General features: G+C 53.8%; 3 protein-coding genes and 1 pseudogene across 5 annotated transcripts in view; 3 read left to right on the top strand and 1 right to left on the bottom strand.

Moving 5' to 3' along the window:
* Nucleotides 1-346: 346 nt before the first annotated feature.
* On the bottom strand, nucleotides 347-9,473 carry LGI3 (leucine rich repeat LGI family member 3). The gene is made up of 8 exons (XM_015079257.3): nucleotides 8,997-9,473; nucleotides 8,020-8,091; nucleotides 7,097-7,168; nucleotides 6,677-6,748; nucleotides 6,502-6,573; nucleotides 5,577-5,746; nucleotides 5,264-5,428; nucleotides 347-3,099 (listed from the first exon to the last, which is right to left on the bottom strand). The coding sequence occupies exons 1-8, from the start codon at nucleotides 9,200-9,202 to the stop codon at nucleotides 2,282-2,284; spliced, it is 1,647 nt and encodes a 548-aa protein (XP_014934743.2). The 5' UTR covers nucleotides 9,203-9,473; the 3' UTR covers nucleotides 347-2,281.
* A 3,518-nt stretch (nucleotides 9,474-12,991) lies between these two features.
* On the top strand, nucleotides 12,992-14,599 carry LOC128314263 (60S ribosomal protein L17-like; annotated as a pseudogene).
* Nucleotides 14,600-15,294: 695 nt separating this feature from the next.
* Nucleotides 15,295-18,059, top strand: SFTPC (surfactant protein C). Of its 2 annotated transcripts, XM_027077443.2 has the most exons (7): nucleotides 15,295-15,450; nucleotides 16,154-16,312; nucleotides 16,642-16,764; nucleotides 17,019-17,129; nucleotides 17,297-17,380; nucleotides 17,505-17,652; nucleotides 17,853-18,059. In XM_027077443.2, the coding sequence occupies exons 1-6, from the start codon at nucleotides 15,382-15,384 to the stop codon at nucleotides 17,640-17,642; spliced, it is 684 nt and encodes a 227-aa protein (XP_026933244.1). In that variant the 5' UTR covers nucleotides 15,295-15,381; the 3' UTR covers nucleotides 17,643-17,652; nucleotides 17,853-18,059. The 2 variants fall into 2 exon arrangements, with proteins under 2 accessions (XP_026933244.1, XP_026933245.1); XM_027077444.2 differs by lacking the exon at nucleotides 17,297-17,380 and having other exon boundaries at nucleotides 15,296-15,450.
* Nucleotides 18,060-18,916: 857 nt separating this feature from the next.
* BMP1 (bone morphogenetic protein 1) overlaps nucleotides 18,917-24,964 on the top strand; it is a 43,653-nt gene continuing 37,605 nt past the window's right edge. Inside the window, exon 1 of one of the 2 annotated variants that reach the window (XM_027077442.2) lies at nucleotides 18,917-19,207. In XM_027077442.2, the coding sequence (XP_026933243.1) occupies nucleotides 19,054-19,207 (154 nt within the window). In that variant the 5' untranslated portion in view covers nucleotides 18,917-19,053. The remainder of the gene's footprint in view (nucleotides 19,208-24,964) is intronic. The other variant, XM_027077440.2, reaches the window with a different exon arrangement.

Below are 24,964 nucleotides of genomic sequence, written 5' to 3'. Positions count from 1 at the left end.
CTTTGAGGACTGGTCAGGGGCAGGCTTGGCTGGGCATCTGAGGCTACAGGTGAGACATAAGGCACAGGGGCTCTGAGACTGATGGCTAAGGAACCCTCAGCCACAGACGGCAGTTCTCCCCAAAGATCAACCTTCTCTCCCACCAAGCACTCTTCTCTGAGCCACCTCTGTATCTCATATGGTCCTAAAGACCAATACAAATCATAATTCTGTGACAGACACACTATTCCAAGGGTCTTTCATACATTGATGTATTGTATATTTAATGCATTTACATTTCGCACTAACCCTGTCAGGTATGTATCTCGATTATCCACCTTTCATAGATGAGAAAACTGAGATACAAATAGGCTAAGTAACAGGGTTGAGGCCACCACTGCTAGTAAGTGGCAGAATCAAGAACTGACAGTGTACATTTTATTATCTACTTTACAGAGGGAGAAACCAAAGGCCAGGGAAATCAGTCAACTTGCTTGAAATCTCACACATAGGGCAGGGCTGGCAGCAATGGGGGAAGGGGAGAGGAGAGGAGAGGGACTGCTGAGCTTGTCTTTGGCTATGTTGGTTGGAGTTGACCTCACAGAGGGACAGACTCCAATCTCAGTGGGCCCCGAGACTGTGATCTCCAGGAAGAAACAGCTGGGTCATGAGTCAGCCACAGGTGGTAGAGACTAGTCACACTTTCTCTGCACCTGAGTATCATCACCATGAACTCCTGACTCCAGGACCAGCTGACCTTGGGGTGCCCACTCGCTCCTCCAAGGAAAGAGAACATGGAAGAAGGGAGTCTGAACACTAATGCTGCCCCCGCCCCCCACGCCTCCGTGAACAGCAGGGACAGAGAGCACAGCCCTGGCTCTGTTCTCAGTCAAACAGCTACCACCAAAGCCACTGGACACCTGAGAGCCAGCAATGGGGTAGGAAATTTTTATTTGCAGCAGTGAGTCGTAACACTGCTCCCAAGTGCCCCTGGGCATCTTGCCACCAGTACACCCTCACACAGCCTGGGCACAGGGACGTTTCCCCACCCTGTGCCTTCTCCACTGGCCTCCAGCTCAGAACTACCTATTCCCAGCATACAGCAGAGGGCAGCAGAAGCTTGACTCCCAGGTGCTACTCCCACAGGACCCTCACCCCCTCCACCACTCAGCTTGCTTTAGAAGGCAATGCACCTGGGACCTGTCTCTGTGGACTAGAGAGGTCCCAAGATCCCCCAAGATGCTCTCTAGCCCTGCTCTACTCTTGGCACCCACCCAGTTGGCTCATGTTTGCAGAGTCCCTGGCTCGGCCAGCTCTTGGACCCACCTAAAGGAGCCTACACAGCTCAAGGTCCAATCCCAAAGGTGGGGCTGAACGACAGGGTGGTCTGAGGCTTCGGCAGCTATAGTAAAGAAAAGCTGGAAGGCTTTTATCTGGGTGGTCTCCTGTCCACAGGTGAGCGGCATTCAGGATCAGAGCAGGGAACTCCAGTAAGAACAGAGAGCCCTAAGAAGAAGTCAGGGTCTGCTGTTGTTATTGCTTTGGGCAGAGGGGCTTTGCCCCCAGGAGATCAAGCTGGTGTCCAGAGGCTGGCACCACCATTCCCATCCTTATCAGCTACAGGGTGGGCACACCAGGGGTGAGCAGAGGAGGGTGGGTACTGTGTGTCTTCTCCAAGAAGAGAGGCAAGGTGATGAAAGAGAGCCTCTTTAGGCAGCACTGAACCTGCATGTGTGCACACAGAAATGGGAGTGTCAGCAGGTGTGTGTGCGTGTGTCCACGTGTGCATGCAGAAGTACAGCATGGGTGAGTGAGCCCAGCAGTGTGAAGGATGTGGCTGTGGGCTGCAGGGCAAAGCACAAGTAGGTAAACAGACACCTGGAGCACCAACAGGAGAAACTGCGGAGTAGGAAGAATAAGCTGAAAAACAAGAGAGGGGGTGGCCCTGCCCTTCCTTCCCGTACTCCTTCCCTGGGGCCGGAGCACAGGGAAAGCAGCAGACCAAGGGGGGGCCTTCAGGTAGGGTGTGGGGCCGACAAGTGTCCACATATGAGAGGGCACAGGGTTGCTGGGTTGCCTGGTGCGTATACAAGTCTTCATGCTGATTACAACTATGACAAGTGGCTCTCCTGGGCCAGTCCACAGTGTGGCCCATGCTCATGGGGGGTGCGGAGGGTGTATGTGAGGGCATGTACACAGGTTGGCTACATGTGTCTTCACATGGGCACACATGCTGCTCACACAGAGACTTCTGTTCAGCCTCGAGTGGCTGCCCGAGGAACACAGAGGCCTCGGCACCCCTCTAGGCACTGAGATCCACCACTATGTGTCGGTACACGAGCGTCTGTCCCTTGAAGCTAGGGGCCAGGAGCAGCTGAGCATCCCCAGCAGGCATGTAGCAGAAGGCCCGAGGGGCCTGCACAGCCAGCTCCTGGAACCGCACAAACTTTTGGCGCCCCTCATCCCATTGGTAGATCTGCGTGAAGGAGAAGTCGCTGCCCAGTGCCAGGTAGCGGCGGCCACCCACGAGGAAGGGCTGCATGGCCAGCGAGCCCCTGGAGGGCAGGGCCTGCACTTCAGAGAAGCGGGTGCCCTCCCAGCGCAGGATCTTGGAGTCACCGATGTAGCGGCTGAGACACAGGTAGCTGTCGCGCCCAGCACGGAAGTGTTTCACAGCCTGGGCATCAGGCACCTGGGTCACCTCACCCTGGGCCACAAACTGCTTCTGGGTGCGGCTCCACTGATAGATGACAGGTGCCTGGGAGCTACTAGACACAATCAACCGTGGCTTGCCCTCGCCATCTACAAACTCCAGGTCAGTGTCACGGTGCCAGGCATGCAGGGCCTGGTGGGAGTAGAAGCCATTCTGGTGCCAGCGGTAGAGGCTGGTGGCACCTGCCTTGGAGCTGTCGGCCACGGCAAAGTACCAGTCGCCGTCAATGCGGAAAGCTTCCAGGTCGTTGGGCTTGCGCACACGCTGTGGGTCGATATCCTGCAGCTTGGTGAAGCGTGTGGTGTTGGGGTCCCAGTGGTAAATGTAAGATCCACCGAACAGCTGGGCCACAACCACGTACAGCTGGCTGTCTACCACCATTGGCTTGCAGTGCACTGCAGAGGGGGCTGCCAAGATGGAGGGAAGCAGGGTGAAGGCAGCGTCAGGCAGCCGTGGGCCCCCAGCCCACGCCATGCCCTTGGCAAAGGGGGTCAGTTCCCTCCAGCCCCGGGCCAGAACTAAGGCTCTCCCCTAGAGCATCCCTCCCCCTGATGCCCACCCACTTTTCACAGCTAATAATCTGTCTCAGCATCATGCTCCCTCCGCCCTTGCTCCCAGAGTTTAAATATAAGCTGACACTAAGCACAAAATAGGTATCCCTAGCTATTGACCCGTTGTTTATCCATAATGTCATTATTGAACTTTTATTGTGTGAAGTCACTGTGCTAAGTGTGAACACAGTTCCTCAATTAATCACTCCGAAGTGGAATCTATTATTTTGCCCAGAAGCAGGCTCAGAGTCTAAGTGACTTGCCCAAAGCTACCTGACTGGCCAGATGCCAGGCAGGGGAAGGAGGAAGAGTCTGTGCCTGTCCACAGCCTGGTGATAGAGCCAAGGTATACAAAATGACAGCTTGATGTTTGGATAGTTGTGTATGAAAATGCATTCTCCTAAGAACTCCTACTTTTGAAAGGGCCTTAATGTATGAGGACGTCCACACAAATGTATTTGTCAACAACCAGACAGATCTGACCCCTTCTCAGGCACCCAAAGCACATGGGGCCACACTCTTTACCTATCTTAGTGTCCCCAGTCATCTCCTCTCCACCTCTCCCCTCTCCTTCCCCCCCCTTCTCCTTTCCTCTCCTCTCTTCCTTCCCAGTGCTGTTTCACCCATCCTCCTCCTCCTCTCCTCTCTCCCCAAGAAAGCTCATGCTGAGCCCCAGGCTCTGGCAGTCACCCCCAAATCCCTTTCACAGCCTTGGTGCACCTGTATAGATACTGATGATTCCCCCAGCACCCGAGCTACAGCTCAGACCCTCCCTGCCCACACACCCAAAAGCACCTCAAACTCCAGCTGGCCATTACTGAGCAGATATGTGCCCCCAAACCTGGTCCTCTTCTCTCTCTGTGTTCTCAGCTTCAGTTTGTGGCTTCACCCAGTCCCCCCAACCAGAAACCTAGAGCCATCCCCAACACCTCCTTGTCTCTCACTCACCCACAACTAATTAGTCCTGAGTCCTGTCAATCCTCCCTTCTGCTTTCTAATATAGTTTGTGTAGGATTGCTGTTATTTTTTTTCCATAAATGTGTTATAGAATTTATCAGGGAGACCATCTGGCCCTGGAGTCTCCTTTTGGGGGAAGTTTTTGTTTTGTTTTGCTTTTGTTTTAATAAGGACTTTAAGTTCTTTTAGAGATACAGGGAAATTTAAATTTTCTGTTTCATCTTGTGTCAGTTCGCTCCTCCTTTCTAAATCTATCTCTCCACCCCACTACTATTGCCCCAGTCCAGGTTCCAGCAGATCCCCCTAATAGTGTGCCCACATGACTTGGCCCATGCCAAGCCACTCTCCATGCCGCATACAGAGAGAGTGTTCTAAAATACAGGTTAGATTGGTTCACACACTCTGCTCAAAACCTGTCCATGACCTGGTCCTCATGTCTTTTGGGTTTCATCTGCCTCTCTCCACTTTGAACCATATGGTGCGGTCAAATGAGCTGCTTATGGTTTACACATGTACACATTCATACACTAAGCTGTTGCACTCCTTCTTGAATTTGCTCATGTCGTTCTCTCTGCCAGAATATACTTTCCACATTTTTTCTCTGAGCTAGGTATCCCCTCAGCCTTCTAGATTCAGCTCAAATTCAGTGGATCCCAAACTGAGCTCACTAGCCACTCCCATCTCCTCCTTGGTTTACAGGCCCCACCCAGTTACTTAAGCCAGGCTCTTAGACATCACCTCTGACTTGTCCTTCACCCTCACCTTCAAGACTCAGCTCAGGTGTCTGCTCCACTAGGAAGCCTTCCTTGATTGTCCAGGGTACACCTCTCCTTTGCGGTCCCAGAGCATCATGTACATATCTCCCTCCTCACACCCATCTATTACATGAATGTTATCTGTGTATATGTTGGCCTCTCCCCCAAAGACTGGAAAGTTATTATGGGCAGAGACCATGTCTCATCTATCTCTCTACCTATAGGAACCCACTGGAGAGGAACAATTAAGACCATCCCCACCCCAACCCCTTAAAGTGGGGCCAGCACAGCCAGACTGGGGCAGGTACCTGGTATTCTATCATAATCTCGAAGCTGCCGTTCAACATAGTCCCACTTGAGGACGGTGCAAGCGCTGGCACCTGGCTGGGCCAGAGCCAAATAGAGGTCACTGGAGTAAAGGAAGGGCTCGGCTGATACTGCTGGGAAGGGCAGGGTCTGGTACAGCACAAAATCTGCAGGGTCAAGAAGTGAGGGGTGGGGTGAAGAAGGGTAAGAGCTTGTTGGGTGATTAGGTTGCTGGATTGCAAGGCCAATGTTGGGGGTGGTTCTGGGAGTGCCTGTGGGGCTGCCCTGGGGAGGTCTGCTGGGGGCATCTCCTACCGGTGGTGATGCAGTCGAATTCCCGCAGCGGCAAATCCTGCACCTTGTGCTCTTGGAAGCGGGGCGGGCTGGCGCAATAGATGGGAGCCACCGTGGTGTTGGTGTGCACCAGCCACTCCACCAGCCACTTCACTTTGCAGTCACAGTTGAGTGAGTTGCCCCGCAAGTCCCTGGATCATGAGGGTGACAGAGGGAATATAGAGAGGAACAGGCTCCCAGCTGTTCTGCCCACCCAGGCTCTCTAGGTTTTTAGAAGTAGGTATAATCAAGGCCACTGCTGGTTGCTCACATGGCATCTTTGCACAGATTAGAGAAAGGTTCCCCTGGGGGTAGGTACACCCCTGTGGAGACATGCTTGGCCAGTGGAGTGGGAGCTGAGTTTTAGTCCCTACTTGCCTCCTAGGTTAGGGGCCTTTTGCAGTGTAGAACCTGCACAACTATGTTACATCTCAGTTCCTCCAGACCTTCCACAATCCTGGGTTGGTTTTCTTCTTGTGTAAGTACTGATTGATTGTGGCTATGCTCTAGGACTTCAGTGAAGGTTCAAATCAAACATAGATTTAAAAAGCACGTGTTTGGGGGCACCTGGATGGCTCAGTGGGTTAAGCACCTGACTCTTGGTTTCGGCTCAGGTCGTGGTCTCATGGTTCATGGGATTGAGACCCGCTGACATCATGGAGCCTACTTAGGATTCTCTCTCTCCCTCGCTCTCTGCCCCTCCCCCCCCTCAAAATAAATAAATAAACTTAAAAAAAAAACATAGTGTCTCGTGTGTATCAACACAGCCTTCCGGGAGGCATCTCCAAACCCAAGCCCTCCCAGCCTCTCAAGACCTTATGATCTTCCCAATTCTGGTTCCCACACCGCTCCCTCCAGGGATGCACCCCTATGTGGCATTGTTAAAAGAAGTAGGGCTCAGCCTTACAAGTCACTCAGGATGTCCAAGGGCCGAAAGATGTCTCTAGGCAGTGTCTGCAGATTATTGTTGGCCAGTGATCTGCAAGAGAGACCCTGAGTCACCTGAAGATTGTGGCTAAGGCCATAGGCCACAGGAGATGAAGGGCTTTGGTCTGGTGTGCTCATGTACATGATGTACTCACAGGTGTGTCAAAGACTTGAGTCCTCTGAAGGTAAACTTGGATAGTGCCCAGATGTCATTGTTCTCAATGAAGCTGAGAAAATGAGAACTTGTCTTAGATGCCACTCAGCATCCCAGACCCCCAACCAGCTATTTCCTTCCCTCTGCTCCATCTAGATTTCTGCCCATGGTCCGAAGCCAGGCTTCCATTCTGATTCTGGAGACATTAAGCCTGTGGTGACAGGGCATCCAGGCAGGATGGTTTAGGCAGAGGGATGGATGAAATGACCCTCTGCTCGGGTCCTGCGGTCAGAGGATCCAAGGGCTCTCCACTCCCCCCATCTTCCCCTAGCCTTCCTCATTTACCCTCCCCTCTCAGCCCACCCAGGTCCCAGCTCCCTCCTCCCTTCTAGTTCCCATTTCCCGGTTCCTTGCCACACACAGGTACTGCAGGTGCGACAGTCCTGTGAAGGCATTGTCTCCAATCAGAGTAAACTTGTTGGAGTTGAGCAACCTGGAGAGACAGAGGGAGAATTAGAGCTTCCAAGCCTGTGCCCGCTGTGCCAGCCCCCAGCCTGTTGCCTCACCCTGGGGATTCCTCACAGACTGGCTGCCCTGCCACTCCACCTTGGGACCCCAGCCCCAGCCGGGAGCCCCAGAGAAGCCCAGCAGCAAGACTAGCCAGGAACCTGTTCTGATCCCAGAATCTTCTTCAAGGGTAGAAACAGCCAGGGGCAGATCTCTCCGGTCAAGCTGGGTCCTTCCCCACTGCATCATTCCTGTCTCCATCACCACTCTCTGCCTCCTACCCTCACCCCAGCTCACTCTGTCCCTTTCAGACTGGTGGTGAGTTTGAGGATAACCCACAGTGAAAAGGAGTTGGGGTAACTCACAAGCACCCTTTCCTGCAACTGACTCTCCAAACAGAAACATTCCCTATTACAATTCCACACCCTCTCCTCCCTCCCTTTCAACCCCCAACTCTTCCTTCAAATCCTGGTGTCAGCGGTCTCTATGATGACCCTTCTCCCTGCAGTGTCCATCCTACGGCACCAGCCCAAGTTACTGACCCCAGTTCTTTTGGGTCTCCAGAGGAGGCAAGTCCATTCCTAATTGGGCCCTAAATATCCACTCTTGGCTTTTGCATGCAACCCCCAACTTCCTTCTCCCCACTGCGGCTCCCTTCACCCTTCCTGACTCTATGCTGCTGCACCTTTTGTGGCTATCCCATCCAGTAAAAGTAAGGGACACCTGTATGTTAATCTCCAATGGCTATTTTCATTTGCTCTCCTCCCCCCAATCCAGGGTCTGCCCCCTTCCACTGCCCCACCCCCTACCCGCCCTTCCTCAAGGCCCTGTCCATACAGGAACTGCAGCAGTGGCAGGTGGGAAAACGCTCCATCCTGGATCTCCGAGAAGGCAGCATTCACCAGCGTCCTGCAGGGGACACCTGAGTCAGTACTGTGGGGACTTTGCAGGGACTGGGGGGGGTGGGGGTGGGAGGGGCGGGGTTCACAAGGTGAACAGGGCAATTGTTCTGTGCACACTTGCCCTGGAAACCACTCATTTCACCAGCCTGGGCCACCCACCTAGGGCTATCTTTCTCTTCTCCTCATAAACTCATTGCCTTCCGTCTCACTATCCTCCCCTACTGCCTCCCTCAGCACCAGTGGCCCCAGGCTCAGCTTCCCCTTCAGCCAAAAGAAGGTGCCATCACCCACACCCTCAAGATCATCCAAACACCCACAGTGTGCTGGGTGCTATGGAGGGATGGGGCACTGGGATGGCGGTGGGGATTAGCACCCTGCTTTCAAGGACCACACAGCTCATCTAGTCCCTGAGGCCACTTAACTGCAAGTGACAGGCTGGCTGGCCCAGTGCCAGAGCGGATGGGAGACCAGCGGCAGGCGTCTGTCCCCAGACAGGGCACTGTGTGGGTATATCCCACTTCTATCCCTTCCCCTGATTCCACCCTCCCTCCCCCCACAAAAAGCCTTTCTGCCCTTGGTGTGACATCACAGGCAGGAGCCCACATGCTCTTGTAAACAACCCCTCCCCCCATGTTCAGAGCCCTGCACACAGTAGGTCTCATTGATGCTGCCGGTGATGATTCATTCTTGGCCATAAACTCCTGTTTTCCCCAGCCATGGCTGCTGAGCCTGCATGACTACAGAACTCCCTACCTGGAGGATGCCTTGAATTTCCAGTCCTGAGGACCCCTGGAGTCTTCCTGCTCCCCACGCTTTGTAGACGGGGAGCAAGGGTTTTCCCATCCACTCCCAGAGAGGCTCTTGCCTTCCTCCCTCTCTCTGCTCCCCCACCTCAGAAGCCAGGGCACTCACAGAGAGATGACCTCGGAGGGCAGGTTCCTGGGCACTGCCTTAGAGTCCACGCAGAAGGCGGTGTCCCTGGTGCAGGAGCAGCTAGGCGGGCAGGGGGGCGTCTTGGGGGGCCTCTTGGCACTGACTTGCAGCATCAGGCAGAAGCCGAGCGTGGACAGCGCCAGCAGCCGGAGCCCGGAGCCCCGCCTGGCCCGCAGCCCCGCCATGCTGACTGCAAGCAAGCTCTCCCTCGGGTCACCGGGCCGCAGCCCCCGCCCCGCGGCTCTCCGCCACCCAGCGCTGGCTGGCACCTCCCGGCCACTGCCGCCAGCAGCCGCTGCCGCAGCTAGGGGCCCGGCTGCCCGCTGCGGAGAGCCGAGTCCTCCAGCCCTCGGCCGCGGGCTCCGTCCCCTCCCCTGCTCGTTCTCGCGAGCCGGCTGGGAGAGCTGCGCGGGCCCGGAGCCGAGCGAGGGTTGACCGACGGGGGCGGGCGCGGACTGCGGCGGGGGCGCGCGCAGGGCCGAGGGGGGCGGGGAGCGGGGCGGCGGGGGGACGGCGGGGGGAGTCCCGGGCTGGGAGTAGCCAAAGAAAGAAGTGGTTGGGGCTCTGGCCGCTGTATGCACTACCAGCGGACTCTGGGGCCATCTGCTTGCGTTTCTGGCACCCAGAGGGTCTGTCGTGAGCGCAGGTGTGCGAGGCATACATGTGCATCCTATGATGGCATGACTGTGCACGCGTACACACCTGCCTCTGCACGGGAACGGGCACAGTCTCCCTGCTGCGGGCATTTCTGCGTTGTGGGTCCACCTGCTCTGTGTGCCTGTATATCTGTCCTGGCCCTTAGGGGACACATCCTCTAAACAAGAGTTCATGGGTGTGTCATAAGCGCCATGTATGTGCATCTGTGTTCTTTTGTTTCCAAGAGCCAGTGAACAGAATGTGCCTGTGTGTCTCTGTGGGAAAAGGGAAATGTTTGTCACTGAGTTGGACTGGGAGCGTGTGGAATTCTGGAACATATCTCACTACCCAACCGCAGGCTGTTGAAGCTGGGAAGAGCTTTGGGTGTTTTCCAGTCCATCTCTTTGTCACAAATGAGGAAACTGAGGCCCAAACTTGGAGGAAAGCAGCCAAGCTTTCCACAGTAGATGTCACATCCACTGTGTGGTGTGCCCTCTAGGCATGTAATCCTTCTAACCTTTTGAGGATGATAGTAAGCCCCCTTTTACAGATAAGAGGAGTAAGGCTGATAGTACCTGAAGAAAGCGACAGAACCAGGATTTCAACCCACAGTGCCCAATGCCAAAGTTCACAGTCATACTTCTACACCAGGAGTCTTCAAAGTGTGGTCCAGGGAGTCCAGGGGGCCTTGAGAACCTTCCAGGGAGTCGCTGAGGTCAAAACAATTGTCCTAATAATGTTAGAACATAATTTTACCTTTTCACTTTCATGCTTTCACAAAAGTATCCTGGAATTTTCCAAAGGCTACACAATATATCTTCTATTAAGCCAGAAATTAGGGGTGCCTGGGTGGCTCAGTCGATTGAGCATCCAACTTCAGCTCAGGTCATTATCTCACATCTCATGAGTTTGAGTCCCATGTTGGGCTCTGTGCTGACAGCTCAGAGCCTGGAATCTGCTTCAGATTCTGTGTTTCCCTCTCTCTCTGCCCCGCCCCTGCTTGTTCTCCGTCTCACTCTCGTTCAAAAATAATAAACACTAAAAAAAATTTTTTAAGCCAGAAATTAAAGAGATTTACAGAGGGGCGCCTGGGTGGCTCAGTCGGTTAAGTGTCTGACTTCAGCTCAGGTCATGATCTCGCGGTCTGTGGGTTCGAGCCCCATGTCGGCTCTGTGCTGACAGCTCAGAGCCTGGAGCCTGTTTCAGATTCTGTGTCTCCCTCTTTCTCTGACCCTCCCCTGTTCATGCTCTCTCTCTCTCTCTGTCTCAAAAATAAATAAACATTAAAAAAAAATAAAGAGATTTACAGAAATGCAAGGCAACAACATTCTTGCTTCTAATTTCTTTTGCTTTGTAAAATAAATTTATTTAAAAATTATGTTATTTATGTTAAAACATAGAATGAGTTTATCGCAATTTTCATTAATTAATTAACATTTAAAAATAACCTAAACAAAAGCTCTTTGGGGCCCTCAGTATTTTTTAAGAATTTTAAGGGGTCCAGGGCATCTGGGTGGCTCAGTTGGTTAAGTGTCTGACTTTTGATTGCAACTCAGGTCATGATCTGCATAGGGCTCTGCACTGTCAGGATCTTGCTTAGGATTCTGTCTCCCTCTCTCTCTGCCCCTCCCCAGCTCACACACATGCTTTCACTCTCTCTCTCTCTTTCTCTCTCTCAAAAACCAAATAAACTTTTAAAAAAAGAAGAAGAAGAAGGATGTTCTCGAAATGTTTGAGAACCATTGCTCTATACCTCCCTGGGGGTCCTCATGGGGACTGACTGTACCAAAAGTTCACAGGTACAGGACAAGGGGAGACTTGGTCAGGTTGGCTGGGCTCTCAGTCTGGTATTCTTTCCACATCAAGCCAGGAAACTGAGATCAAGATCACTGGGTTTAAGATGTGTCCCCAGCTGTCCCCAGCCTCTGCCAGTGGGGGCCTCTCTGGTAGGAGCTTATGTCCATATTCTCTCAACCAGGGATGTCCCTTCCCTTTGATGCTCACTTGCCAATGCCCATCCAGCTGCCCGTGCTGCCCTCCCATGCCAGCTTGTGGGAATACAAGCAATGGGGGTGGGGAACGTGGTTGGGGCAGCTGGGCAACCGTCCCCACTGGTCCCTGGCACGGCTCTGCCCAGCACACAAAGGGCAGAGTGAATCTTGTCCTAACCCCTGCAGCTGAAGAGCTGGAAGGAAGAAAAGAGGAGGCACACATAAAAGGAGTGGCTACCATAGGGCTTACATCACCCAAGGTTCTCCCAGATGGATTTAACCTGGAGACAGACAAAAAGAGGGAGTCTGGGTCCTACTGCCAGCTAATGAGAAGAGATGTCTTGGGGGGGGGGGTCAGCGAAGTATATGATGATAATCATGATGATCAGCTTGATGATGTCATTGGATCCTCACAAGAGCTTGGAGAGAGACAGAATGGGCAGACTGGTCCCATTTCACAGTTGTCCACACTAAAGCCTAGAAAGGCAGAATGACTCCTTTAGGGTCCCAGAGCTGTCAGTGAAGCATTGCAATGTCCACATACTGAAGGAACAACCTATCGACTGTTGGCCAAGAGCCACTTGGTGTTTGGCTATACCACTGAATATAATTCCATGTTGGCTGTGTGCATGCTCCTTGCCCTGCAACAGGTACACAGAATCCTCGGGGGAGCATGGTCTCAGGGCCAGTCCCAGGGAACATAGGGCAACAATAAGCACCCACATAGCTGAGGAGCACAGCAGTGGATGCTAAGTGGCAGGTTAAAGAGCAGCAGGAGACTGGGAGATTTTGGAGGAGGGATGGGGCACTGCCTGGAGTGGTGTGGTCACAGAGCAGGTGCGATTGGCTCTTGTCTGGCCTTTTAGGGTAGGTGGCTCTCAGAGAGGTGGAGAGGCATCAAGGGTGGGATTTCCAGGGGAGAAAAATGGCCTCAGTAAAGACCAAGACATGAGAAGTCTACAACAGAGGGCTGTTGTTGGGGCTGAGTTGATAGCTATGCGTGCTCAGCTAAAGGTCCCTCCTCGCTTCCCGAGAAGGAAGACGAGGACTGCAAGACCTCTACTGGGTCAGTTCCAGAAGTCTCAGTGCTAGCATCTGGACTCCCCTTATGAAATTTGAGGGCAACGTTCTTTCCCCAATTGCTGAACAGGCAAAAACAAGTATGTGTGTGTGTGTGGGGGGGGCATAAAACTTGTGAGAATTACAGCCCAAGGGCAGCCTGCAGGGGAGACTGAGGACCTGAGAGAGCAGAGGCCTCTTTCCAACAGAGATTCCTTTCCCCGCACCAGCTGATGATGGCAAGCCCTACACACAGCGCCTGCTCAGAACAAGCTCCACAGCTGGACCATGCGGCCCCCTGAGATGCCCGCAGGGACCCTGAGATGCTTGCAGTCCTCCTTGGCTCTCCTGCTGGCCTCCTGCCCACCTGGCTTAGGCCCAGTGCATGTGAGTCAGCCAATCAATCCCAGCGTTGCCTGGACAACCAGGGGCGGGCAGGGGTGGGCACTGCAGGCAGCTGTCTCCTACATCTGGCACCTGCACACAGCCAGCCGAGGCTACACACAGTTGAGAGGAGGATGCTTCCCCCTCCTTCCTGGACCCCTCCCCCCTTCACTCCTCCTAGGACACTTGCTGTGAGAGGTTTTGGCAAATATTTAAAGGGGTAGTTGGGGCTATTGGAGGGTGGTGGGAGCAAACACCCTTCCCTTCCCTCTCTCCTTCCCTGAGCTTCTCAGGCACTCTCAGCTCAGATGCCATGCTGTTGTGCAACCTGGAGGCTGAAGGCCCTCCAGCTGGAGAGAGGGTCCTTGTGGGGAAGGACAACCTGCCAGTGCTGGAGAGCTGGGGGTCAGCTCATGACTGAATGGTAGGGCCAAGGTGTGGAGGGAGCCCCCAGGGCAGGGACAGGAACTGGGGTGAAGTGTTGGAGGTAAAGTGTCAGGAGGACAAGGGAGTTAGGCCTAGAGGAGTGAGGGTGGGGCTCTGACTTACACACTTATGGAAGTTCCAAGGTAAAGGCACTATAGAGACCACCTGGCCTGGCAAGTGGAGGGGAACCCAAGAGAAAGGATGCAGCCATTAGTAGATCTGGTTTAGTACAACAAAGCAAAAGAAGTGTCTTTGAGGAAGGAGGTAAAGGGACAGAAGGGAGAAATAGAAGGTCCAGAAAGTGGATTATACTGGAATGAGTAGCATTCCCAAGGCAAATTTAGGATCCAAGGGTATAAAAAGAGGAACACAGAGGAATAGGGTCATAGGCAGCACCAAGCAGATGAGATTCAAGGAAGAGGGGATTGAGACCCCATCAGTCACCACACCCATCCCTGTGCAAGGCTGCTGAGGTATAAGAAAGAACTGTCAGGTGTGGAATCTGCTATCAAAAGCCCTCAACTTGATCTCTGAAAATGGTTACTATTCACTTGATGCAGAAAACCCACAAAATCATTCAAATCAAGAGGTTCAAATCTTTACATTCATTTTAAGAACACTCATGAAACTCCCCAGATCATTAAGGGCATGTCTATCTGAAAAGCCACCAAGTATCTGAAGGATGTCACTTTACAGAAGCAATGTGTGCCATTCCATCATCATAATGGTGGAGCTGATAGGTGTGTCCAGGCCAAATGGTGGGGCTGTGCACAGGGTCAGTGGCCTAAAAGGGGTGCTGGATTTTTACCGCACTTGCTTGAACATGCAGAGAGTAATGCTGAACTTAAGGGTTTAGAGGTACATTCTCTGGTCATCGAGCACATCCAGGTGAACAAAGTCCCCAAAATGAGCCACTAAATTTACAGAGTTCATGGTGAGATTAATCCCAGCATGAGCTCTCCTTGCCACACTGAGATAATCCTTACTGAAACAGAGCAGATTGTTGCCAAACCAGATGAGGTTGCACAGATGAGAAAGATATCCAAGAAGAAACTGGAGAAACAACAGTATATGACTGGGGAATAAATTCAGCATAGAATAAATGGAAATGAAAGTAAAAACGGTGGTGGGAGGGGTGGCCTTCAGTTTACAAACAAGCCCAAAGCAAAGAAGGAAAAAACCACACATTAGTGGGTATGAATTTATAGCCAGAGGGGACAGAGTCTTCAGAATTAGGAAAAGAATGACCAGGGGCAAGTCTGAGGTTAGGTAGCAGATGTGCTGGAAGGGGCCAGGCAGGTGGCATACTTGAATTGAAAATGTGAGGCTCTCAGAGAAATGGCCATATATGGACCCCCACAAGGGATGCCAAAGCACAACCTGCCTTCAGCATTGCCTTTCTGGGTCCATAGGCACTGCCTCCTCACTCCTGTTCCTGGAGCTCATCCCTATGCATGAGAGAAATTCTGTTGGGAAATGTGGTGGACTCCCCATTGGGTTAGACCCCTGGCTGCCTGAGAGGTTCAAGCTGGCAGAAGAACAGGGAAAGCCACAAGACTGCAGGGGCAGGTGCCAGCAAGAAAGGCAGCCAATGCCAGGAAGACACCCACAGTGAGAGGTGCAGATTGCCCAAGGGCAAATTTGCTCAGTGTGCCCAGCTTCGCTCTTGCCCGGGCTGAGAGGACTCATGTGCCACGGCCAAGAGCCCTTAGGCGCTCTTGCAGCTGGCTTCTCCGGACATCAGTTCTGGAGGGCCAGGAACAAACAGGCTTCAAGGTCAAGGGCTTGGCTGGCAGAAGGGGCCTGGATCCTTCACCTCTGTCCCCTCTCCCTACTAGCACATATAAGATGCTAGTCACACTTGGGGGATGAGAGGGGAAGGTGTCTGCAGCAAGATGGATGTGGGCAGCAAGGAGGTTTTGATTGAGAGCCCGCCGGTGAGTGTGACCGTGTGTGTATAAGTGTGTGTGAGCTGGGCCCTGCTTCATCCAACCTCTCTGAGACTGTTTCCTCATCCAAATTCATTCATTAAACTAACCCACGACTGTGCTAAGTTAGGGCAGGGACACCAACCACCAAGGCACAGTCCTTCGGGGAGACAGACGTGGCAGCCAATAATTCCAATGTGAGGGGCTGAGAGCCACCACAGTGGTCAGTAGAAAGGGCTATAGAGAGCGCTATGTAAGCAGCCACTACTTGGGAAGTCACAGGAAGCTTTGCAGAGAAAATGACATTTGAACTGGCTCTGGAAAAATAGGTAGGAGCTCACTAGGTGGAAGAGGCAGACATTGTAGGAAGAAGGGGGTAGTACGTGTAAAGGCGGGGAGGTGTGAGAGATTGTGGATTATTTGGGGGAACAGAGAGGGACTGGGCATGGCCGGGGTGCCAGGGGTCTGGAGGAAACAGCAGATGAGACTAGCAAAGCAGAGTCTCTTGGGTCTCTTCATGCTAGACTTCACGTCTAAGCATTTCTGTTGGAATCCAGGCCACCTCTTCCAAGAAGCCTTCTCTGATCTCACCCTCTTCTGCATGTCCATAGTATTGGTGTCCAGCTGTGGGAGGGTATCCAGCTTGTGCAGGGAGAAGAAGGGCCAACTTCATGATCTCACACCTATCTCCCTGCCTGCCTCACCATGTCAGGACTACTCAGCAGCCCCCCGGGGCCGGTTCAGCATCCCCTGCTGCCCTGTGAACCTCAAACGCCTCCTCATCGTCGTCGTGGTGGTAGTCCTTGTGGTCGTGGTGATTGTAGGGGCCCTGCTAATGGGTCTTCACATGAGCCAGAAACACACCGAGATGGTGAGCAGGCCTGGGATGGAGTGGGCAGTGGACACAGGACATGCCAAACAGAGGGGCTGAATGGGCTGGGTAGACAATGAATGGTCCAAGGGGATCGGAGGGGAGGAGGCAAGGGTGCCTCAATAAAGGACAGAAGCACCTGGTGGCAAATCGGGCTTGGGTTTTTGCACCAGGCCTGTTGCTGGTATGGCAGCCTGTTCTTTCCAGGCTCTCTGAGCTATCAGGGAAGAAGGGATTGCATTTGAGTAAAGAGGGCTGAGAGTGGACATGGGTGCCAAAGGGATGAGTGGGGAAAGAGAAATGTCAGTCCACCCTATGCCCTCCCCCAGGTCCTAGAGATGAGCATTGGGGGACCAGAAGCCCAGCAGCGCCTGGCCCTGAGTGAGCGTGTGGGTACCACTGCCACCTTCTCCATCGGCTCCACTGGCATTGTAGTGTATGACTACCAGCGGGTAGGTATACCTGGACCGCCTGATGCTGGGGACGGGGGGCCAGTGACGAGACTTTGCTAGACCCACCCAGCTGTGCCATTTCATGCATATCCATCTCTCCCCAGCCCCTAGCTCTTTTGCTTGCCCAGGCTGATCCCCAGATTCCAATATGACTGCCTTCAGTGCCTAACCTAGAGGGAGATAGCCCAGGATCAGGGTTAGGGAGTGAGTAAGGCAGGGCCTTTCTGAATGAACCCTGGGGTTTCTGTCCTCAGCTCCTGATTGCCTATAAGCCAGCCCCAGGAACCTGTTGCTACATCATGAAGATGGCTCCAGAGAACATCCCAAGTCTTGAGGCTCTCACCAGAAAGTTCCGGAACTTCCAGGTGGGTGTGTGAGTGAGGAGGAATAAGTTGTCTCCCTCCCAGGGCTGCTCGGAGGAGCATTTAGATAACAGCTATTTGTCACCTGTAGAGCGCTGCTCCTTGTGGGCTGCCAGGTGAGTGCCCCTCTCCAGACTCACCTGTGTCTCACCTTCCCTCCTATTCCCCAGCCCCGCCCTGATGCCAAGCTGCTGGGCTCAGCTGAGCCTCACCACTTGGGGGCTTCTGACTCCAGCACAGCCCCCTCTTTACTGGTAAGGAAACCAAGGCTTTTAGGAGGCTCAGAGAGATGGTCTCACATGCCTGAGGTCCCACAATAAGGGCCACAGGTGGAACAAAAACTCAGTTCCCAGGCTCAAAATCAGGTGCTCTTTCCAGGTCAAGCCTGCAGTGTCTACCTCTAAGCTGGGCCAGGAGGAGGTCCGTGATGCTGGCTCAGCATCCTCTGTGGACCTGGACTTCCTGGGCACCACTGTGAGCACCCTGTGTGGCGAGGTGCCCCTCTACTACATCTAGAACCCCTCAGGTGAGCAGGTGTGACTGCCAGGGCACTGAGCAGCTGTGGCCCAGGAAGGCTTGGGCCACCTCCCCATGTCAGCTGACCAAGCAACAGGGAGGATCCACTGAAGCCAGGTCATCTAGGGAGCTCAGGGGAGGGAAGGTTCATAGATACCTCCCCCCAGTCTCTCTCCCTCTCATAATAAACAGTGTTTCTTTGCTTCTCAGGGCCTGTGGAAACCCCAAATGGACAGGAAAGATCCATGAGAAAAGGGTCTTTTGCAGAGACGCAGGAAGCTGCTCCTGCCCACACCATAGGGACTGGTGCTGGAGAAATGGGAGCTGTGGGGAGAGGTGGGAACGGGCAGCGGAGATGCTCCTGGGGCCAGGGGGCTACTACCATGAAAGAATAAAGCAACCCAATTGAAAAACGAAGGGTGAGCCTTTTCTATCTCCCACACCCTCTCGCTCCCGCTCTTGGTGGGTGGGTCAGGGGAAGGGTAGGACCTTGGGGAAGCAATGGGGGTTTCCCCTTCCCACTTCGTCCAGGAGCGATGCGGGGGCGGGGGACAGTGGCGAGGGGACTAGGCAATCCACGGGCTCGAGGCGCCCCCCAGTGGTGTCTCCCGAGGGAGGGAGAGAGACAGAGACAGCCAGACACCGAAAGACTGAACTAGAGAGACAGGGACCGCGATGGGAGAGAGCTAGGGTCCGAAAAAGGCAGAGACCGAGAGAGGCGGGAGGAGAAACGCAGTCAGAGACCGAGGAGGCAGAGGCGAGCTGAAGCCCGGGAGAGACCTGACAGCGTGTCCCGCTGCCCGGGACGGGGCTCGGGCCCGGCGCCCACGGGACCAGCCGCCACTAGAGGGCACCTCGCGGGAGCGGCCGTCGGCCGGGCACCCCGAGGCCCGGCGCCCCCTCCCCGGCCCCGCCGCCCCGCGCCCCGGGCGGCCGAGCCCCCTCCCGGGGCGGGCCGGCTCTCCGCGGTCCCCGCCCCCGGCTGGCTCGCGGCCCGACCCGGCAGAGCGCTGTCCGGGACCCGGGGGAGGCCGAGCTCCAGGCGAAAACCCGCCCTCCAGCGAGCTCATTTCCCTAAAAAGGGGGGGGGGGAGGGAGGGAGGAGAGAAGGAAAGAGGGAAAAAAGGGAAAGGAGCGGAGAAGGCTGGAGGCTCAGGGAGAGAGCCGAGGAGCCGCGCAGGAGAGGGGGCGGGAGACAGGAAGGAGGGGGGCGAGGACAGGGAAGGGGGAGAGGTAGAGACGCGCGAGGGGGGGGGTGGGTAGCGCGGGGAGGGAGCGCGCGGGCGAGCGGAGGGGAGCGCCCTCCCCTCGCCGCCAGTCCTCCGCTTCCCCTCTCGCCGGCTCCCGCGTCCGGGCGCGACCCGCCGCCGCCACCGCGCCCGCCGCCACCGCCGCCGCCGCGCCCTCCAGCATGCCCGGCGTGGCCCGCCTGCCGCTGCCGCTGCTGCTCTGGCTGCTGCTGCTCGCGCGCCCGGGCGGGCCACTGGACTTGGCCGACTACACCTATGACCTGGGGGAGGAGGAGGACTCGGAGCCCGTCAACTACAAAGACCCCTGCAAGGCGGGTAGGCGCCCCCCACCCCGCCGACCGGCAGGGGCGCCGGGGCCGGGGAGCGAGCAGGCCCGGCGGGGAGGCGCGGGCTGCTTAGGGTTTGGGGTTGGGGGAGGACAGTCCAGTGTGGGAAGCCGGGAGCTGCCTGGTTGGCAATGCAGTGGGGAACAAAAGAAAGAGGGAGAGAGGGAGGGGGAAGTTTGGGGGACTTTTAGGACTGAAGTTTTGCTGCTATTTGTGGAAGCTGCTGCCGCTGCCTCCTCTTCCCAGAGGATTCCTGGGGAAAGCTCTTTGGGTCCAGGGAGAAACCTGCGGCCAAGGAGGCTTTTCCTCCTGCAGGAAACTTTTCTGGCCAAACTCCCGTGTGTGTGTGTGTGTGTGTGTGTGTGTGTGTGTGTGTGTGAGTGTGTGTGTGTGTGCGTGCGCGCGCGCGTGCACTTTTCCCTTCTCCCCCATCTCAAGCTCCAGGACATTGGTGTTTTCCAGCCTGTCTGGGCTGCCCCCAGGCTGCACATCTGTCTGCCCAGGGGGTGCGGGAGGCCTGCATCTCTGAGCAGCAAGTCTCCTGAGGCCCCCACCCAGCCAAGAGAAAGAAGAAAGTCTTTCAAGGGATCCTCTGAAACCATGCTCCCTGGGTATCCCATGTGTCACCCCACCAAACACAGCAACCTTCTGGGACAGAGGAGACAGCTGTCAAAGTTAGAGAAGCCAGCCAGGGAGGGAGAATTACCTCTGCCCTTATGTGCCAGAGAGACCTAACAAGGCCAAGTTAGGGTGGAAAGGAGAAAAACACAGAGAACTCAAATACTGTATATCAGCTCTCTCAGTCCACAGACACTGGAGGCTAATTAGCTGAGGTCAGGGCCCTGGAGTGTGTGTTTGCGTGTGTGTGTTCTTTGTCCATGAAGACCCCAAGTAACCCCTTCACTCCTGCTGGGCCCAGAGGGGTCCTGCCCCTGGAGTGACCAGATGGCCAGGCGCACAGGCCGTTTGCCTAATCAGATGACCCTGAACAGGCTGCCTGGGACAAGAGAACACACAGGGCATAAGATGTCAGAACCTTTCCTCAACTTCCTGCCTCTGATTTCAGCCTGTCTCCAAATAGCCAGGGCCAGGGGCAGTGGCACAGTCCCTAAGGTTCTAGGAGTGCCTGTATGTGGCATAAGAGGTTGGGTCACTCTAGTCCTAACCCTGGGCTCCCCACTTTGGGTGAATGGATCACAATAAGCTGCAAAGTAGGAGACCCTTCTTCCAGTGGGAGGAGCAGAAGCCAAATCTCTCAGCCCTTCTTCTCCACCCCCTCTGGATTGTGGGTGACCCAGACATTAGCCATCATCTTTCTCCCTGGGCTTGGGGTGGGCATGAGGCTAAGCAGATAGAGCTTGGCCTTTGAAGGCAGGCCGACCTAAGCTGTCAATCCTGGACCCACAGCTCATTAGCTCTACTGCCTGGCGGATGTTAATTATCATCTCTGAACTTGGCTTTTCTCACCTGTAAAATGGAACTGATAATATGTCTCTCTGTAGAGTTGGTGGTAAGGATTAAATATGAGAACATATATAAAACACTTATTAGAGATTAACACACAGTAAGCACTTAATAAATGTTTGCTGCCTACTCCCCTGTGTTCTGTGCCTCACACTCTCATTTCATTATTTTTTCTGAGGAATGGGCTTGGTTTTCAGGAAAAGGAAGTGTTCTCCCTGTCTCTGACCTTTGTATTACTTGTTTATTCTACTGGTCTACATGTACTGAGTGCTAATATGTGCCTGGCCCTCGGCTTGATGTTGTGGGAGATACAGAAAAGTGTAAGACATGGCCCTTGCCCTCAGTGAGCTTCCAGTCCAGCAGGCGCACAAGACGTGTAAACAACAGCACAAACCACAATGCGTTATGTGCCACCTTGGAAGGAAAGGACTTAAAGGCTCAAGGAGCCTCTTGTCCCTCTGCAGTCCCAGTGGTGACAGTGGCAGAGAAACCGTGATCACAGCAGGCTGGGAAGGTTGGGGGGGGGGGTCCTCATGCAGGAGGCAAGGCCTTAAAGAATGGGTAGGAAGTCACTCTGATGTATTTCACTCCTGGTTGGAATTGGAGTGATTTTTGGAAGAGGCAGCAGGAGGCTGAGGGCTCTATCCCCAGTCTCGGATTTCATGCTAGGGTGGGGCTGGCTGAGTTGGAACTTCAAACAAGGGCTCTGGAGAAAGCTCTGCACCAGGGTGAAGTGAGGCTGGTGGGGAGCTGGGCCAGGCCTGGGGGGTGGCCGAGAGGGCCCGAAAGCCTGACAAGGCCAAGATTCAGGGTCAGATCAGGCTTCCCTCTTGGGTGTGACTAGTGCAGCCTTGCGTACCTCTGCCCTGACTCCCTAAGACCCCACACTGACAACCCTCAAGCCTTAGGTCCCTAGGCTCTTTTCTCTATGTTGCTGTGTCTTCTTGCCCTCTCTGAGCTCTGGTGGTAGGTGTACCTGGATTTACCTCCTTTGGATGCACCTGATATGTCTGCTTCCCTCTTCTCCCTTGACCCTGTCCATCTCTCTCCTTTTCTCCTCCTTGCACACAGAGAACCAAGAATGAAAGCCCTGTTCACTCCCCTGGCTCACCTGTGATCTTTTCAGGATAACCAGGCCTCTTCATTTGAGATTACGTCTTGCAGTTACTGTCAGAGTTAGGGCAAAATTGAGGGAAGTAAGGAAAAATTAAGACCCTTGATACCCTGGAGAGTTTCCTGGATCTTCTGGGCAACACCAGAACAATAGGCGGGAAGCCAAATTGGCCTATGTGTGTGCTGATTGCTGGTCCCACCAAGCTTGCACTCTGGTATGCAGGCTGTCAAATGCAAATATGAACTCTGTCTCTCTGTCTCTCTCATTCTCTCCCCCTTGCCCAGGGAGATTGCAAGTCAGCCCTGACTTCTTGTATGTTAGGATGCCAAACCATCAAGGGGGGAGGGGTCCTTCCCTGAGATTCCCAGCTCTGTTTGGTGCCCCAGGAGACTTGGCCATGACCCTCAGGACTCTGGGAGAGACCCAGGAGGCAGGAATTGGGACATGGTTGCTCCCATAAGCAGAGAAACACATAGGGACTACCCTTGAACCAGTGAGGACCTTCCTTTTACCTCAACTTGCATCCCAGAGGTTTGCTTTTAGGAGGTGAGGTATGGGGGTAGCTTACCAACCCTTATCACTCTCCTCAGCCCAGGGCCTTGTGGCCCAGATTTGGACTTCAAGGGGCCTTAGAGGAGTAGGTCACAAGCTCCGGAAGTCGAGAAGCAATCCCTTCTCTTGCTAGACCACATTCCCCCTCCAGACACTCTGAATGAGTCACCCACCCACCTATGCCCCTGCTCCCTGAGTCACCTTCTCTTTTAGGTGCCCCAAGGGAGGAGGAAAAGACAGTCTCCCTGGGCTCCAGATGGAGGGGAACCATGGGACTCCCCAGAAGAAGGAACTCTCAAGAATTCTAGTTTCTCTAGAGATCTGGGGAGAAGATATTAGGGGAGGACAGGGAGAGAGTAGAATGTGTCACTCAGGCCACTAAGGACTTCCTAAGGGTATCCAGAGGAATCAGTTAATCTCTCTGTCTCTTTCTCTCTGTCTGCACCCCCCATCCATTTTTAAGGTCACCCTTCTCCTTTTGGGGGTATGGCCTGTGAAATGTGCACATGCAATTATTTGTATGTTTGAACACACTACGGCTTACACAGGGAAGTAGTAAGGATGGTGTTTGGGCACATTTATGGGTGCACCTCTGCTTTATGAGCAAGTCTCTTCAACTGTGCATATGGGTACTCCTGAGTACATGTAAGGATGCATGCAAATACACACCTGTATATAAGCATACAGCTGTGATTAAGTATGTTCTCCCCAGCTAGAAGCTTGCATTTATGTGATAGGACATGCGTATACCCGGTACACATGACATTGGGGCTCCATCACACCAGTGAGGGTCCTCTCCCTCTCCCCAGAAGGGGATGCCTTGCAACACCCTGTGGGGAGGAGACTCTGGAGTCAAGAGGCCTACCTACAGGATGGGCATATGAGGTCCACCTCACTCTTTTTCCTCTCCTGCTCCCAGCCTGGCAAATGGAGCAGCCACGATTGCTCCTGGCTGGTTTACAGCCGGAAAACAAAACAAACTTTTGATCCTGTGTTGAAAACAACTACTACTCTGACCCTGACCTCAGGGCTTCCTTCCGGGTAAGGGTTAGGGGGGAGGTGTCCTGGACTTTCCAGCATCCAGATTCCCTAGCTTCCCCATGAGGGAATCCCAAATGGGCAGGGCCTTCAGGCTCAGCTCCTGGCCAGAAGGCTCTCCTGCCCACCCCGTGTCTCCCCACCCCCACTCTGTTCCCACACATTCTTCAGTCATGACATCCCCACCACAGGACTCCGGCTCTGCAGAAGAGCTCTGCGGCCAGCCTAGGGCCTTCCCGCCTTCCACTTGCCCTGCTCCCTGCTCCCTTCCCCCACTGTCCTGGTTTCACAGGCCAGCACAGTTCTGTGGCCTCTGTACTTGGAATTCGAAGTTCTACTTCTGAGCACTCCAGGGCTTCCCTCAGCTGGGAGGCCAATGTGGGTGAACCAATGTGCCCTTGGAAAGTAGAGAGCAGATTATGAGCTTATGGGGCTGTTATTGGAGTAATATTAACAGTAGTCATTTAGTGGGTACTTACTGTGCTCCACACTCTGTGCTAGGTGCTTTATTTACATGCCTTATTTCATGCAGTAATTCTAGGAGACAGATTCCGTTGTTAGCTTCTTTTTATGTAGGAGAAAATTGAGGTTTAGTAGAGCTTATATGACATGTCAGCTAATATTAGCCAAGCTAGGATTCAAAGACAGGTCTAACTACAAAGACTTTGCTTTTTGCTGCTGTGTGCAGAGACGAGTCTAAATATCCAGCCACATGTGTATATGATAATGCCCACGGGCACGTGAGCTTGGAGGTACTTGTGTCTGTGCAAAGGTGTGGGGTTATTCATGTGGCATGAGTGTACCTGTCTGAATGTTGGCGTGCAGGAAGCCATCACTGCCTCCTTGGAGTGTCCCTCTGATCCTATGATCTTTGCATGTCAGCTAAGAAATATCTTCTGTTGCTGTCCCACCAGTTCCTGAGCCAAGGCCACCAAGGGCGACATTTTACAGAAAAGAATATTGCTCGTGTGGTGGAAGAGATTCTGGGCCAGTTACCAGCTGGTGACCTTGGGCAACTCATTTCCTTTCTTAAGCCCAAGTGTTCTAATCACTAAAGTCGGGGAGGTGGGCTGGAATCTAGCCACTCGGTTCTCTCTCCAGCAATTTGTAATTGTACACACCCAGGCAAATGCAGAGATGGAGTGTGGCTTAACGGGCACGTGCCGAGTGGGCCAGGATTAAGTGAATCCGTTAATGAGAAAGCACTTTGTCAACTAGGAAGCACAACATTGATTTCAACATTAACATAAGGTGTCATTATTGCTACCATTATTGGCTTCATGGGTTTGGAGCTTGCAGTTAGTTTGTGTGTGTGTTGGAGCTTGTGCATGTGTGTTTTTTTAGAACACGTGGTTTATGACTGTATTTTTGTGTGTGGATGCGTGTGTCTGAGTGAGTGTCTATCTTTGTGTATATGGCTCCACAGAGGTAATGAACTTGAGTGCAGTGAATGCCAGACTAGGAATCAGGAGGCCTGGGTTATGAATCCAGCCTCTCCAATGACTAGCAGTGTGGGAGACCATTTCCCTTCTGAGCCTCAGTTTCCATATCTGTAAAATGGAAGGCTGGCCTAGATAA

This window comes from Acinonyx jubatus, chromosome B1, assembly GCF_027475565.1.
Source record: "Acinonyx jubatus isolate Ajub_Pintada_27869175 chromosome B1, VMU_Ajub_asm_v1.0, whole genome shotgun sequence".
NCBI classification, from domain to species: Eukaryota; Metazoa; Chordata; class Mammalia; order Carnivora; family Felidae; genus Acinonyx; species Acinonyx jubatus.
This window is presented reverse-complemented; position numbering and strand designations above follow the sequence as displayed.

Coding starts and splice junctions, on each gene's coding strand:
- LGI3 (XM_015079257.3), bottom strand. CDS start 9,202: ATGGCGGGGCTGCGGGCCAGGCGGGGCTCCGGGCTCCGGCTGCTGGCG. Junction 8,092..8,996: donor CCCTCCGAGGTCATCTCTCT/GTGAGTGCCCTG, acceptor TGTCCCCTGCAG/GACGCTGGTGAATGCTGCCT. Junction 6,749..7,096: donor CTGTCGCACCTGCAGTACCT/GTGTGTGGCAAG, acceptor TCATTTTCTCAG/CTTCATTGAGAACAATGACA.
- SFTPC (XM_027077443.2), top strand. CDS start 15,382: ATGAGAGGGGAAGGTGTCTGCAGCAAGATGGATGTGGGCAGCAAGGAG. Junction 15,451..16,153: donor TTTTGATTGAGAGCCCGCCG/GTGAGTGTGACC, acceptor TCACCATGTCAG/GACTACTCAGCAGCCCCCCG. Junction 16,313..16,641: donor GCCAGAAACACACCGAGATG/GTGAGCAGGCCT, acceptor GCCCTCCCCCAG/GTCCTAGAGATGAGCATTGG.